Here is a 16,334-nt window from a genome sequence, read left to right on the forward strand (position 1 = left end):
CTAGATTTGGACCAGGAACCTTAGATTGACAAGTTGCATTGTAACCACTAACCTCCGTAACCACCAACCTCCGTAGCACTACAAATCATATATACCGTAGGCTCAACATGGAAATATCTTCATATTAATTTAAAAACGTACGATACCGTACAGTGATTGGAGATCGATTTCTAATTAAGCCTATGTTTTATATGTCTCGCCGCCAGTTAACGTAAACTGCTTATCTTTTGTCATAAAAAATGAGGAAAACACGTTTCCTCCATCCAGCGTTACCAATAATGATAATTACCTAATACTAATAGTTTATACAGGTTGTTGAAAATCTAGAGGTCACTCCCATTATACGCAAGCACGAATAAAACCATTTGCTTAAACACCATATGTCAGATATATACATATTCATTTTTAATTAGGCCGTGTGTCATTTTCATTATTTGATGAGTCGGTCTGATCGACTACAATAAAACAGTTAAAACATTTGCTGGTATATGAATAAACGGTCTAGATCGACATTGTTCTCGCGGCATCAGGAGACTTGTTGCTTGTCATGATTTTAACGACATTAGACCACTCTTCTGGATACAAACAGGATTTACTTGTGTCAGACAACCACTGCATATCGGCGGACAATGTTAAGAAGTAACTTCAGGTAGCATCCAAGCTGTCATCATTGTGATCATGAATTGTACAATATTGGTTTTTCTAGTTTGTTTGATTTTGTGTGCGAATGTGTTAGCAGGTACGTAGTTCTGGTAATTGGGCCTGCGGTGTAATGTTTAGTAGTTTTTAGTCTTCATGGGAAATAGGGGCGTTCTCGGTGTTGTTGGGCGGACCAAAAGTTTAAAATGAGGCGAAGATTACACAGTCGCAATGCATGCAGTACCATTCTTTTATAAGCCTACGATAGACTAGTTTATTCTGTATTGAAAACACATTACTTTGTGTACCATAACAGATTGGAAATGAATCTTCTGTGACCCAGCAAAAATGTTAAGAAAATATATAATAAAGTGTTTCTAATTTTTAGTTAGAGAATTAATACCTAAATTTACGTCACGAGTAATCAACCAAAGCGTATATTAATAGCTTCAATGCATATTCATATGAAGGAGGGGTAGATCACTGTAGATACGATACTTGTATTGCACTTCACATGGTTTTTTTTATTCTTTGGGTTCACGTAATTAGAATACTTCTCCAGTAAAATCATTGGCACGAAATTTGAAAAAAAAAATATTGGCGGGGTTCTTTCACTGGATGCACTGTTTTATTGGTTTCGTTACAGGCACAAAATTGGACACCAGGGGACATGAATTCTTAATTGCATTTGCAAATAATTACGACAATACACATGGGCCTTCTGTCATATTGACGAATGATTCGCCAAATATGAACGCAAGCGTCACTATCAACATTAAATACATGGATACGTTAAATATCACCGTTCATCCAGAATCATTTCAACGTGTTGTGCTTCCCGTTGAAGTTATATCCACCAAGAGAGACGTTCCATTCCCCGCTGTATATATCAAATCAGATGTCAGAATTACGGTTTTTGGTTTAAATGATGCGCACCAGAATGCAGTGGGTGGTTTTCTAGCGCTGCCACTGAATACGCTGGGGACTAGTTATGTAGCAGCGACCCAGTCACCATGGCTTGCGTCACAAATTGTGATGATAGCGGTGGAAGATAACACTAGGGTAAAAGTATGTGTTTCGCATGCAATGAAATATGACTATGTTGAAATCCCAGCAGGAAGGGTGATTAGTTTTGATTTAAATAAATTTGAAGCGTTGATGTTCGAAGGACTAGCAGATCTTACTGGAAGTGTTGTCTCCTCTGATAAAAATGTAGCTGTGTTTTCTGGTAACAGAGCTGTGAAACGGCCCAGCCACAGGATAGATCACACTGTAGAACAGTTAACGCCCTTTAAAACATGGGGTAACAAGTTTATTCTTGTGCCTTATTCAGATGATGACTACTCGTGGAACGCTTTTCGCGTTGTAGTTAGAAATAAAACGCGTTTGATTATAAATACGACGAACAGCATTACAAATGAAGTTCAAATAGACGTTGGAAATTACCATGAAATTACCCTTAACGGTAACGATACGTCGTTTGTTGTAGCTGATTATCCAGTTTCTATATTTCAATATGCACAAACTAAAAAGAACGGAAATAAAGGCACAGATATGTCTATTAATAATGTGTCACCAATTGGACAATATATAGATGTAGCAACTTTTACAACCTTTAATGAAGCCGATAATTTTACTCTAACGAATTTGTTAACAATTATCACTCGTTGTGACGCAATAAATCAAACAACGATTGACGCTTCAAGAGCCGATTTCTTCAGAGAAACTGTCAACGCTGCGTATTGTTTTGCACACGCATCGATTCCGCACAAAGGGTTGCATTTTGTAAGTGGTTCGGGATTTTTTTCTGTACTGCACTCTTTTACTGCAACCTCGTCATACGCATTTCCAATTGCTTTAGGTCAGGAACCGAAGAACTGTAAGACGTCTTTGCCAGATGGCAGCATTCACGAACATGGATGTCACCAGGAAGTCGTTCCTGTTAAAGTAATAGTATGTCCGCCGTCTGAGGTGGCCTTAGAAGCAGAAGCCGAGGAGTCATGCGGTAGATATACGAGTTGTAAGTATAAACTATACTACTTTTACGTCTAAAGGCCAATTTACACATACGAGCGATAACGGTAAGCGGAAAACCGCGTAGCTTGTCCCACGTAGAACCTGTCTTGTATCTACGGTATCTCGCCCGTCCCCTCCGCGTTGTGTGTAAAGTGTAAATGGTCATAAGGAATAACATAGATTCACCGTTACCGCTCGTCGTGGGTGTAAATTGGCATTAAGGTGGTGTTTAACGTGATTGCCTTCCAATGTCTAGGGTTCAAACCTGACCAAGTGCATCTCGGATTGTAACTCACGACTCTTTCCACACCTCAATTGAAACTTAGATTATAAGCACGATAAATTATAAAATAGTTTATCCATCCTGTAATTGGCGAGTTGCTTGCTATTGGATGCGTATGAAATGTTTAAAAAGAGAAAACAAAATCGGTAACCGTAGTCTTAGGCGGGGGGAGGCCACCACATATTCTATGTTGTTTACTTATTTTTAGGCGAAGGCGATTATATGGCGAAGGTAAACAATTTATAATTTCACAAAGTAATACAATATTTTAACAAATTATCAATTACGGCTAATTTTATGAAGTAACTTTACTAACGTATTACTTAAATGTCCTCGTATAGCCATTTCCAAAGGTTAGTAAACCAATGAGCGGTTTCTATTTCAAGTCGTATATCTTTATAACAGAGTTTTGTGTATAATAAATATTTAATATTATACTGGTTCTAAGGTTACATTGATGTTGCTGGTGTGTAGGCCTATACGTTAGTTCATCCAATCAGAACTCCCTTCCCACCCTCGCGTTGCCTTTCGATCAAGGCTTAGGCCTAATCTTCCCATAGGCCTACTTACCGTAACTATAACACGTTTTACAAAGTGATTAGAAATTCCGAGACGGACCAAAAGATACCCTCTCTAAATTCATTGGAAATAAAACGAATGTGTAAAAGAAATATAAGTTAATTCAATTTAACTCAATTTACACAGACGAGCTGTACGGTTAGCGGAAACCGCGTAGTTTGTTCCACGTAGAATCTGTATCTTTCCTGAGCGGAAACCGCTCATCCCCTACGCGTTGTGTGTAATAGTCATAAGGAATAACATAGTCTGTGTAAATCGGCCTTATGAGTACATTCTCTGCTTTCAGAAATTACAATTTTAAGCCGACTTTCGGTTATCGTGTTGTTAAATTTCAAACCAGACAGTGTTTTGTTGGTCAAACACAATGGTTGTATCAATTACATCGTAAAAATTAAATTTGCATTTACCATCGTGCTGTGTTGAATATGTAGCCGAAGACTTTGATTCAACTTTGTTTACTAAGCTAATATTTATTATCGCTATTAATTCATGGTATTATGTTTACCATGAATGAAAATAAGTGCCGCGACGCTTTATGGTGACGCGCTTCAGTGTATAGAGTGCTTATTCAAATGCGGTTTCGAGTGTTGCGGCGCGGTGCTTTTTCCGACTGAGGCACATGCATGACAACTGGCAGCCGTTGTTGTGCCTATTCAATCATTTGACGGTTTGTTTAAGCAGTATTATTAATAATATATAACAGTTATTATTAACCATATGCTCAACAGAAATCACAATATCTCAATAATATTGTATTATTCATAAATGTCATCTCTAATTTGTTAGTACAAGTGTTTGTAATAGCTCTTTTCTCGGCTGGCGGTGCTATTTGTATTGATTTGATAATTCGATGTTTTAAGGAGGCAACTGAACCGTAAGTAACACATGACCTATATTATACAAATAATGAATATTTATGAGTGGAATGATACAAATAATAGCATGAGATGAATGATGAACGGTTATATTTCAACGTGGCGAAGTAGGCCTACTATTGAAAAACCGTTCAATAGTGCGTAATATTGCACGCCATGTCACCCACAATCGTCCAATCAAATGAAAATATAGGTGTTATATAAAAATAACTATGACGATGATAAAGATGGGGATGACGATAAGGATGATGATGATGACGACGATGATGAGGGTGATGATACGAGGGTGATGATGGTGACGATGATGATGAGGGTGATGATGATGATGAGGGTGATGATGATGGTGATGATGAGGGTGATGATGACGACGATTCGGTTGATTATGATGGTGATAAAAGAGAGATAACAAAGGCGGTGCTAGAAGAAAAAAATAATGATGATGATGAAAATGATGTTGGTTAAGATTTTGAAAGAATTTTTAAGGAAGGAGTGAAGTGGTGGTGGTGGTAGAAGATGAAAATAATGAAAGTAAGGAAATACGACGATGATGATAATACGACTATAGGCCTAGAGAGAACATAAGGAAACTAACATACACCTAAGTTTGGTAACCACGTATCCATAATAAGGGTGTATTTAATGTAATGTTCATTTTATTTAAACGTGAACGTTATAGGATCGATGACTTACAGTAGGTTTCAAATTATTGTGTAATATATTTTCGTTTTTAGGCTATTTTCTTTGACTTTATAAGCAACACTGCCCTCTTGCTTATGATATTTTTTAAGGTTTTGCACAATGTGTTTGTTAAAGATGTTTTGTCCCCAAAAAACATAAAAAATAAAATGAAGATTAATTAATTCAGAATTTTGAATAGGTTATTTTGTAGTTTTAATAAAGTTAATCACTTTCATAGAAAAAAAACCCGAAAACTTATAAAATGACAAAATAAATCGTTAAATTCAACCAAAAACCCATTGGCTGGCAGCCAATTTGACTATTTTTTGCTTTAAATTACAGTTTTTTTGAAGTACTGTAAATACATTTTTTTCCTATCCAATTTTTGGTCAAAGTGAATAACTATTATGTGACATTAAAATGGCGTATTCAACAAAAAAATTGTTTAAGAATAATTTTTTCAGGGGACAATATATCTTTAAGTGTTCCTTTAAATATTTAGATATTCCCACTATTAAATTTAATATTTTTTTAAATGTAATTCATTTCGTCAGAAAGATTTATAAGCCAATACTTGCGCAAGTTGTACCAAGTGGGAATGAAGTCATATTATTGTAATGAATTACTGTACACGAAATGGTTAAATTCTGTAGGCTAATTATAGCAAAGAATAACAGCAATGATTCTATTCTTTACATACATAGTTTAGAAACGGGACAAAAGCACTGATCTGGTGAATAAGGCATCAATATGAATACAGGTTTACATTCGAAATTCATAATAATAATATACAATACCCATTTCACAATATCAGGTTTACTATATACTTTTTATTTTAAAAACTTCACCTACAATGTAAAATGGGCAATATTTATTTCGGTTAAGCTTCTTTTTATACTATTCAAGATGTATATGTTATTAGTGGCTGTATTCGCCAATCACACTTAAGCACGTCAATTTTAAAAATTTTACTTAAGTGGTATTCACTTTAGACGGAAAATATTACGTTTTAAGTGCTAGTATTTTTCTCAGCCTAAGTATGATTGGTGAATCGGTCAAAGGTGTGTAAATTATATTAAAATTTAATGTTTTTTTCTTTAATTGTGATTATATTTTTTGTTGGTTTAATTATTGATTTTTCGTTGGTTTTTAAAACTATATTTTTATTCTGTGGTACTCGTGACATTACTTTTAAGTTAACAAATGTTAAAAGGAACACATTTCGGACCCAAGAAGTGTCCCTTACTAAAAGTGTCCAATAAATAAGGATTTTCTTGTTGTTAAAACCCCCTCTTTTCACTATAATGGTAGGGCTACCGTTCCCTTGAATAGGATGTGTCAAACCAGGAGTTTTATTATTGGGTACTGTTTATTGAGGCATATGGTGTAATTAGCCTACCGTATATGTATTATAGCCTAATACCATTTTGGGTAATTGGTTATGGTGTTATTTTCAGCACGTTTTTATTTCGGAAATATGTATATTGTCATGTATATTGATTTAAATAAAAACATAATAGCAATGTTGTTATTTTCATTTTAGTCCTAAATATGCAGACGCCAAAGGGAACAAAAAATGGACAACAAGTATATCTGAACTACGAGAACGCAGAAGGGCCATACGGCTGAGAAGTATGGAAAATGAATTCCAACAACAAACCAAAGAACAACAAGAAAATGAGGAAGAAAACCCGCCACCGCAAGATGACCGTAAGCCGTCTATCGTTGTCGAAGGAGTTGTTAGCGTTCCCATGGACTTCTCTTACCCACCTCCTCCATCTCCGCGCGGCACAAGTGAACGGATCCATTCAAATCTTACTTCGGAAAATGAGTCGGATGGAGTGGAGAGTGAAAGTGATACTAACTCGTACGTATCATTAGCATATAATGAATCTAAGGTGTAGTTACACACAGGTGGACGAAGGACAGGATTTTACAGACGTAAAATAGAAAGGCGAGAATAATATATCACGTAGTCCATATTGACTTCTTTATTCATAATCATTTTGTACAGTATGTAGGGCTATGTATTACGGTATCCTATAATTGACTAAAGTATCTAGCCTATTTTATATGAATTTTGTTATGTTACTTGTTATTTAAGCTCTGTCTACACTATCAAACTTTATGTGACAATAAAATCTGTGTGACCATATATGGACGTGATGATATCGTATCACTACCATTTTTGGGTATATCACTACCATATTTGGGTGCATCAAACTTTTTTTGTCAAACTCATTTGATAGTGTATACAGAGCTTAACGTATTGAATATAGATACAAATATATAGTTTTACTTTGTAAACCTACAGCTTCTGTGTGACGTTGCACCTGAAATGCATTCAAAGACATATTAGTATTGACATATTAGTATTTTTTTCAGGTTGTGGATTGCGCGACTATACAATTCATTTGAATAAACAAAATCTAAAATAAAACGTTTTGGAATCAGTATGTTTTCAGGAGTTTATATGGCCTTACGACCTTTTTTTTACATAATGGTGGTAAAGGAAATCTTCTATAGGGTAAATATTTTGTTTAGCTAAACAGTAGGCCTATGTTTATTTTATATTAGACGTTTGTTAATAGGAGAATTTGATCATAGTCAGAACATGTATTGTTGCGACTGAAACAGAATGGAAATTAATGGACAATTTGATGCAATGTGTTAAAGTGGCTTAATCAATGTATATAATACTTATTTGTAATGTTATCGATGGTAATCGATAGCTTGGAGCTACATCAAAATTAATTTCATATAAATTAATAGGAACCGGTTGCTCTGCATACGAATTTTAATTCATTTTAAAGTTTTTTTATGAAATTATCAATTGAAACCTGTTCATCAATATAAAAGATTCTTTTATGCTCGTGTTTTAGTAAGTTTAAAACTTTTTAATTGACAATATATCCTAGTTTGAGCCAAAGGTGTGATTTTAATATTTAGACTATTTTATAATTCTATGAATACAACCAATATAAAATGTTATTCGTAGGTTATTAACGTTTTGTATTGTATACTTGTTATATTGTATGATTAAACAATAATGAAGGCATAGGCCTACAACCTCATATAATTCATGTTGATCTATTTTCAATACACAAATTGTTCAAGCGTCACCGAATTGTTCAAGCGTCACCGAATTGTTCTAAGCGTCACCGAATTGTTCTAAGCGTCACCGAATTGTTCAAGCGTCACCGAATTGTTCAAGCGTCACCGAATTGTTCTAAGCGTCACCGAATTGTTCAAGCGTCACCGAATTGTTCAAGCGTCACCGAATTGTTCAAGCGTCACCGAATTGTTCAAGCGTCACCGAATTGTTCAAGCGTCACCGAATTGTTCTAAGCGTCACCGAATTCAATTTCTAATTTCCTTCTTTCATTTTTCCTGATGATTTCAAGTTGACGATCCCAGGCACCAGTATCGAATGCTTTCTGCATCATGGCAGCCCTTCTTTTCCAATCCTCCACTTCCCTGTAATTGATAAACAGTAATATACAGTATAAACATATTGTTCATATAGTTTTGATAGAATAACATAATAGCTAGAATCGTATCGCGAGAATTACACTCTTTTCTAAACTCTCCACTTTATTCTGTATTTCTGATCTAAAGCCCTGGCTACACTCTCAAACTAGTTTGATAAAAAAGTGTGATGTGCCCAAATATGGTAGTGATATGACATCATCATGTCCATATATGGGCACATCACATTGTTTTGTTACATAAAGTTTGATAGTGTAGACAGAGCTTTTATTTGCAACGACCTAGTACAGTTACGCGTTGTGTGTTGTTAGTAGTCATGTAGAGTAAAGAAGGGCATATAAATGTCCTCGTATGCGCACAATGAATTAGCATAACGTAACTAGTTCCTAGTCGGAAATTGAAACAAGATAATATTTATACGTAATATCGAAAGAAAAAACAACTCGTAAGAAAGAAATAGTTAGTCATATCATTCTAATATTGTAACATACCATTCTTCTTGGCCACCAGCCCGGCAGCACTTGATGAACTGATCGACACAAATGGTCAGCCCAGATGATAAAAATATGACAAGAAATATAGCATCTGAAAAGAGAAAGATGATGTCACAGATTGTACACTTTTCATTTAAGGCTGTGCCACATGGGTGTCCAGAGTCAATCACGTTACTCTCAGGTCATAGAGGAGAAGATGATCACATGCACCTAAGTAATTTCCGGGCTTTTGGTGTTTAATTAATTATAGATGCTCAAACTGTACACATGCACTTTACTACCAGATGGGCTTTTGCAGATGATTCATAAAAGAAAAGTATTGGTAGAGAGAACGATACCTACATCCATCAAAACAAGTACCACATATCAATTCTTCTTCATCATCAACTGGACATGGTTCTGGGCAAGAATATGTAAAAATGACAACTTCTTCGTCACATTCATGAGTTACATTCACGTCATACTCATTTTTTGTCACACATGTTGTCTGTGGTAGTTGGAAATTAGCAACTCTTGCGGTTGAGAAAAATTCAGAGCGTTCATTTATGACAGCATAAAACAATGCCTCTGGTGCAGAAGTTGTGATTGTATTGTAGTCAGAATTAAGCACCATTTTGCTCGTGCAATATTCCGCGTCTGATAAGTATATATTTGTAGTATTAAAGTCTATCGGCATTCCGTTAAGAAGAATATACTGGTTTCGAAAGTTGTAACAAGCTGAAACAAGACTAAAGAAATGTTGAGTTGGTTGGTCGTCGACCATTGTAGCAATGACAGCGGAGTTGGTGTATTGTCGTACTGATGGAATCACGGTCATCGCGGCATGACTAGTTCCATCAACCAGAGCCTGCGCAGAAGTGAACTGCGCAACCATGATCGGATGAGAAGCAGTAATAACTTCACTAGAGTGCAGGTTTAAAGTCACAGACTGCAGTTGGTTTAGTTCGTACCGATGTTTTCCTTCCCCAATGTTGACAATTGTACCCACACGACCAGCCACGACTTTGATGATATAATCCGTGTGTCCTAAGAATGACGTAACGATGTAGTTCATTCCCCATCTGCTAAAGGGTATCAACTGCGTCACGGTGTAATCGCAATGATTCGACGTAACTGGTATGAACGTGCATTGATTGCCCGAAAATGCCGCCACCGGCGCAGATGCCGCAACACGAATCCCAGTAAGATCATCATACGAATTAATAAAAAGCGTTTCAAATCTATTAAGTGTAATTCTCAGTGGTATTGTAGGATATATAAAATGTGTTTTATAAAAGAACCGCTGGTTAAAATTAATTAATATGCTTGTACCATCTTCAACTGCGACAACTCCAAGTTCTGCGCCTGAATGCGGCTCAAAAGAAACGCCGAAATATTCACGACCTAAAACGTTTGTGGGGAGAACGAGAAACCCGTCCACTGACCTGTCACTTGCGTCATGAACTCCCCATAAAGTTATCGGATTCGAACTGTTTATGAAAATTCCTAACTTATCGACGCCATCAGAAGTCGGTACTATTGCTTTTGGCACAGAAATCTCCAGTTTAGAGCCTTTAGGAACGTTATACACCTGTGTATAATCAAGTTTTGGGATAGTTATTGTAACCACTGTACTAATATCAGTAGTGCTCACGATGAATGTTGGGTCTTTTTCTATTACGTTCATCTGAAGAAACATAGCAATGAATTCTTTTCCGGTTGTTGCTTCTCCTAGAAAATGAAACGAAGTTTAAAGATAACGAAACAAAAAAGTGTGTGTTCGAGAAATACAATTAGAATTATCTTAATTTGTGTTGCATTATAGAAACAGTGCTGGTCATATGTTTAACCCTACTATGACATAATTTGTACTTTATACTAAGTAATTCTCGGGTGGGACTGGAACCCACGACCTCCAAACCACTAGCTTGGCGTTCAGTGCTCCTATAATCATCGCATATAATATAATATATATATTTTTCGTAATATTATTACGAAAAAGCAAATGTATATCTTTTAATACAGTTCTGAAATGTAATCATTGTCATTGGTATCAGAATATCGAGCAAATCTCATCAAAATGTAGTATACAATAATGTTTTGGCAGGATTCGAACCTGTGATCTATTCTTTACAGGTTATCATCTGTATTTTCTATTATCTGCAGGAGAGATACAGTTTCATCTTCATCGTGGTAAATATATAAACTTATTTCAATTACCATAAATGTGCAATATTGAATAATTATTATAATAAGTCATTTTTAATCTTTAATCTAATCTCACTTTTTATGAGAGAACTGTGTTGTTTTTGTGTTGTTATAGTGCTTTTCTGTGTTGGTGCAATTTTCTGTGTATTTTTACTGTTTTATTTATTATAATATAGGATGATATGCCAGTTTTTCAAAAGAAAATTTCTGTTAATTCTTTTTAATCGACATAATAAAGATACTATGACTATAATATTGACTATCAACAAATTATTACGGAACTAGGAGGCCTACTAGATTTAGTCTAACTTTATAATTTAGAGAAAACCCAAAACGTGAATTGTATTTAGTTGTTGTACAATGGGTATCAACGCTGTCATGGTACACCGACAGATTGAACACTTTGTAAAGATTAAACTTGCATCTCTCCATGCTCTGTCTATTACTTTGTTAATTCTGTAACTTATATGACAGGATCGTGTCTGTACATCATAGGAGAACATGTATTCAAATCAAATTTTTTTTTTCAAATCAAATATTCTTTATTCATCAAACATAAAGATATACAACAATATATAAATACATAATATAAAGATGAAAAGGAAACAAATAGAAGAGCTTGATAAGTTGTGCCTAAAAATAATACTTAAATAATAATAAAAGCTAAATCCTGCAACAAGTATAATCATTTAGTTAATGATATAGTAGTTAGTTAATCATATAGTAAATGTAATGTGTTTATGTTTTAGCAATATTCCTCTATTAGAAACTTGATAGTGATGTGTAGGCCTAATGTGTACGTTTTAATTAATGTAATTGGTTTATATAACGTTTTTAGATAACTTTAACACTCATTATTATTTGGTCTATGGTTTCGGAACAGCATTTTAAACTACTAATTAATGTACCATGCCATATAACGATGCTTTATTAGTTTTGGTCTCTAGGTCATAAGTGCCACCAAACTTACATTAGTGAGCCAACATTGTTATAAATGGCTCAAGTCTATCATTATTCATACTCTAGCCTAAAATAGTAACTCATTATGCAGGCCGAAGTTACAAAGGCCCTGACAAGCTTTTCTTAAATTACTGATCTCTACTATTTAGGCCTAACATATAATAGGTTCAGGTCTAAGTCTTACCATGACAAGCAGAACTCCATACCAGTGTCGCCAAACCGACCATCCATGTTTTCAATAGTAGGCCTACCATCCTATTAGTATTATTTCATGTCAGAATTCACATTTTAGTGTACAGTGAAAGGTATTATAAACCCCACCAAGAACCCCATTAAAACTCAAATAACAGTATATTTAGTTTTTGTTGATTGAACACGGTGTTTCGCGTGGCTAAGCACGGTAAAAGGAACTTTAAAAACAGCAGTTTCAAGTTTAACCAAATCTGATTATTAGATTCCAACGTTGTTGTTTGGATTGTGTTTGTATAGGATTTCTATTATTGAGGTTTATTACGTTTTATAAAAGATTTTTTGAAGATTATTGTCAAAGTTTTATCCGCATGACAACCCACGTCGTATCGATGTTTTGTATTGAATTTTAAACTGATAGAAGTATATAAAGGTATAACAATAAAACGCATAATCATGGTATTATGTGATAGTTTCTTCTGTTAATAGATACAGAGTCTACTCTTTAGACTATCGTTAGATAGGAGCAATTTCTATATTCTACTTTATTTTTAAAAAAACATCTAGACAATATACTGTACATATAAAAGGCGCAGGTACATGGTTTTATTTGTTTTAATTCCAGCGGAATATGCTTAAATCTACACAAGCGGTAGGTCGAATTATGTTGATGCAAAAATTCTCAAACTTTTAACTTAGATGAAAATGATTTTTCATTTAAGGAGCAATTACTATATTCTACTTTATTTTTAAAAACATCTAGACAATATACTGTACATTTATCAAAAATAAATTCTCAAACTTTACTTAGAAGTGAAAATAATTTTCTGAGGTTACAGAATGATCATCAATCGCGGGTTTTATGACGGTAACCCTGTCTTAACGGCTGAGCCATTCTGCTCGTTCGATTCTCCTCCCAGATCGGCAATCAATTGGTAAAACATGGTGTTGTCAGTAGGTTTTTGTATAATACGTTCCGCTATTCTTCTTCTTTCTTGAAAGATTTCTGCATTTCTAATTCGATGTCTTTCATCTCTTTCCATTTCTTCTTCCCTTTCTTTCACCTTCTTTGTTATCATTTTCATTTCCTTCTTCCTATAATGTAATAATGAAAACAAGGAAAATGTGTACCTTATTCTTATTGTGGCATTCCGTCTACGCCTGGTTGTAGACAGATTGCCAAACCGAACACATGCACATAGTTTCGTGCGCAAATTGTCATTCTAGCCCATTGAGAGCCTTTAGAGCATAACGAGTTTGTGAACAGTTCATTATAGTATGAGTTATTATCTTATTATTATCTTCCCTTGATACATTATGTTTTATTTATGTTACAATGTTTATACCTTATATTTGTGGGCAATAAAAGAAAAAAGAAAGAAACATTACAACATTGAGTTACTCGAACTATTTGTTTTCAAGTTGGTCCTAGACCAATTCTACCTCTCAGCTAGCTCAGTTAAGAATATTATTTACCTTGTTCGTTTGGGCCAGTACCACACTTGACAAATGACATTGATGATGATAGTGGATGCAGCAGAACCGATACCTAAACCAATCAAACCATCTAAGAAAAATAACCATATTATTATTTCTTCAAAAATGTATTATTTATTAATATCATTAATATGTTATTATTCTTCGTCTCGTTTGTATCTGTAGCCTGCTACCACAGCACACCATCTTTCGGATTGAACATTTGGTTAAACTATACGTAAAAATGAACATTGGAACTCGACTCACATAGCCGTAAACAGAAGCTGCATGTTTCTTCTTCTTGATAGCAATCCAGTGGTGGACCTGAGCAAGATGTGTTTTTCTCGAAAACGATGACGTCACATTCATGTTCATAGATGTCATGACCAAAAATGACAGTCTTACAGTTCAGAGTTTTGTCAAAACCATGGACCACATAAACGTAATATGTGTTCACATTAGTAACGTTGATCATTGCGGTAAACGTAGCGCTTTGTAAGTGTGAACGCACCTCGTGTGTTGTTTCTGGTTTTATTGGCACTGTAATAACACAATCGTTTGAATCGTTTTTTATCGTTGTTATTTCTACGTCTAGTTTACTGGCCAATGCTTCATCGTCAAAGGTAATATGTGAGAGCCATGAACACTTTGTACATATTATGGCACTTTCATTTGATTCACTGGAGGGGTTAATATATATTTTAGAAATGTACTGCTCAGATGGCATAACAGGCATGTTTAAAGTCGGGTCGATCTTAACTTCTTCGTGTGTCGTATTGTAAAATGGCAATTTTTCAAACGCTGAGAGAGTGACAAAGACTGGTGTGTTGGAGACTAGAATAAAAGGATCCATTACTTCAACATCCATGTAGGTGTCTACAGAAATAATTAGTTCAGTCTGATCCTGATAATAAACAGTACAGTCATTTTTTACGCAAAATATTCGACAAAACGTTCGAAACTGTTGCTGATGCAAAAGAGGATAAGCTGTAAACGTTTTTCCCCAATACGAGTACGCGACAAGCATGTCAATTAGACTAGGGTTTCCAGTCATTTCGTAGTCACCGCTAATGGTTAAGACGAATGGGGTCGACGATACTACACGGGTATTTTCAGAAATTGAGCAAATTCTGTTTGTTTCAAATTCGTCCAAAATGATATCAGTAGATATACTCGACGTTTTCCCGGTACGTATGCTTTGGAATATTTCAACTTTCGTATTGTTGTGAAGTGACAGAATATCTAGGCAGTAGGAATTAAGATCGTAACCTTTTGAGTCGTACACGTGGTACTCTTTTCCAGCAGATGAAATGGGTTGAATTGAGATTGACGGGTGTGATTGCCGGATGGATGCATACGGACGAATTGTACCAGAAGTGCGGATGAAGATGGTAAGTATGATGTCATTTTCTTGTAAGATTCCTCGTAATGCATAGTACAGCAAAAATGTTTCTTGCGAAACTACAGAAATATCTTCAATTATAGAAAGTTGAGGTATAGAGATAGAAGCACTGCCGACCGTCTCTCCTTCGTTGATAAACAACAGGTTTGGCACGTTTTGAGTTAGTGTTGGAATATGGAGTGGAAATACGAATTCGTTGCTATCTGCGAGATAGAAAATGGAAAACTTCATTACTTTAGGTCTGGCTTTACTTACAGAGACAAATTTACACTGAAATCAATCAATTAATAAGTTCAATTAGGCATCTGCGACAGATTCCCCAATGCTGTATCTCCACATAGGCCTACTATCTATTTCCAAGTATCATAAGAATATTTGGTAACATTTAGGCCTATTTAACAAGTGTTGATTGTATCATGTAAGGTTAAGGATTAAGTTACTACTGTACTAGATACATGTGAAACACATGTGATGTTGTGTTACCAAATATTCCTATGATAGAAGTACTGAGAATCAGCTGGAAGGATAGGTGTACTAATGTACCGTAATGCCAGAACGTTTACAAAACAAATTAAAAAGCACTCTGTACTGTAATGCTATAGGCCTACCACAAAATCGCTGTCACTGTCTTTTTCTTTCACTTACCTGTTTGTGCAGAGAAGCATAATGAAAACAAACTACTAAAAATGCACATGAAAATGACATTAGCCATAATGTTTCCCCCTAGTTTACAACTGAGACACACATAGGAAATCGTTTTTAAAAGATTATAAACTCGATCGACTTGTACATTTTACGAATCACTGATCCAAATCGTTGACAACAATACAGGGTGATACTGTACAACAAAAGGTTTGAAATATTAGGTATGTCAGAACAAAAGTACGACAGCTTTTGATTTTAGTCGAGGAAAAAGAGGTCGTCCTGTTCAATCGTACAAAGTATTTTGTCTATGAACTATAATAATTCCATGCGTCCTCACGTAGGTGTAGGCCTACATAAAACTGGCATGGATATGGCGCGTTCGTCACAGCTAGTGAAATTTTTGAACTTTAATGATGAATGAA

The 16,334-nt window shown here is 35.1% G+C and overlaps 3 protein-coding genes across 5 annotated transcripts; 1 reads left to right on the forward strand and 2 right to left on the reverse strand.

Moving 5' to 3' along the window:
- Nucleotides 1-465: 465 nt before the first annotated feature.
- Nucleotides 466-7,094, forward strand: LOC144834602 (uncharacterized). 3 transcript variants are annotated; one of them, XM_078689472.1, is made up of 5 exons: nucleotides 466-739; nucleotides 1,286-2,659; nucleotides 4,304-4,391; nucleotides 5,775-5,812; nucleotides 6,614-6,752. In XM_078689472.1, the coding sequence occupies exons 1-4, from the start codon at nucleotides 679-681 to the stop codon at nucleotides 5,797-5,799; spliced, it is 1,548 nt and encodes a 515-aa protein (XP_078545598.1). In that variant the 5' UTR covers nucleotides 466-678; the 3' UTR covers nucleotides 5,800-5,812; nucleotides 6,614-6,752. The 3 variants fall into 3 exon arrangements, with proteins under 3 accessions (XP_078545598.1, XP_078545595.1, XP_078545597.1); XM_078689469.1 differs by lacking the exon at nucleotides 5,775-5,812 and adding an exon at nucleotides 5,069-5,083 and having other exon boundaries at nucleotides 498-739; nucleotides 6,614-7,094; XM_078689471.1 differs by lacking the exon at nucleotides 5,775-5,812 and having other exon boundaries at nucleotides 499-739; nucleotides 6,614-7,094.
- On the reverse strand, nucleotides 7,039-12,824 carry LOC144834607 (uncharacterized). Its single transcript, XM_078689478.1, has 4 exons — nucleotides 12,385-12,824; nucleotides 9,396-10,763; nucleotides 9,051-9,144; nucleotides 7,039-8,547 (listed from the first exon to the last, which is right to left on the reverse strand). Exons 1-4 carry the CDS (start codon nucleotides 12,452-12,454, stop codon nucleotides 8,415-8,417), a joined length of 1,665 nt encoding a protein of 554 aa, XP_078545604.1. The 5' UTR covers nucleotides 12,455-12,824; the 3' UTR covers nucleotides 7,039-8,414.
- An 85-nt stretch (nucleotides 12,825-12,909) lies between these two features.
- LOC144834606 (uncharacterized) lies at nucleotides 12,910-16,094 on the reverse strand. Its single transcript, XM_078689477.1, has 4 exons — nucleotides 15,913-16,094; nucleotides 14,133-15,470; nucleotides 13,866-13,956; nucleotides 12,910-13,484 (listed from the first exon to the last, which is right to left on the reverse strand). The coding sequence occupies exons 1-4, from the start codon at nucleotides 15,977-15,979 to the stop codon at nucleotides 13,250-13,252; spliced, it is 1,731 nt and encodes a 576-aa protein (XP_078545603.1). The 5' UTR covers nucleotides 15,980-16,094; the 3' UTR covers nucleotides 12,910-13,249.
- Between the last annotated feature and the right edge of the window lie 240 nt (nucleotides 16,095-16,334).

Source organism: Antedon bifida, chromosome 2 (genome assembly GCF_963402885.1).
Source record: "Antedon bifida chromosome 2, ecAntBifi1.1, whole genome shotgun sequence".
NCBI classification, from domain to species: domain Eukaryota; kingdom Metazoa; phylum Echinodermata; class Crinoidea; order Comatulida; family Antedonidae; genus Antedon; species Antedon bifida.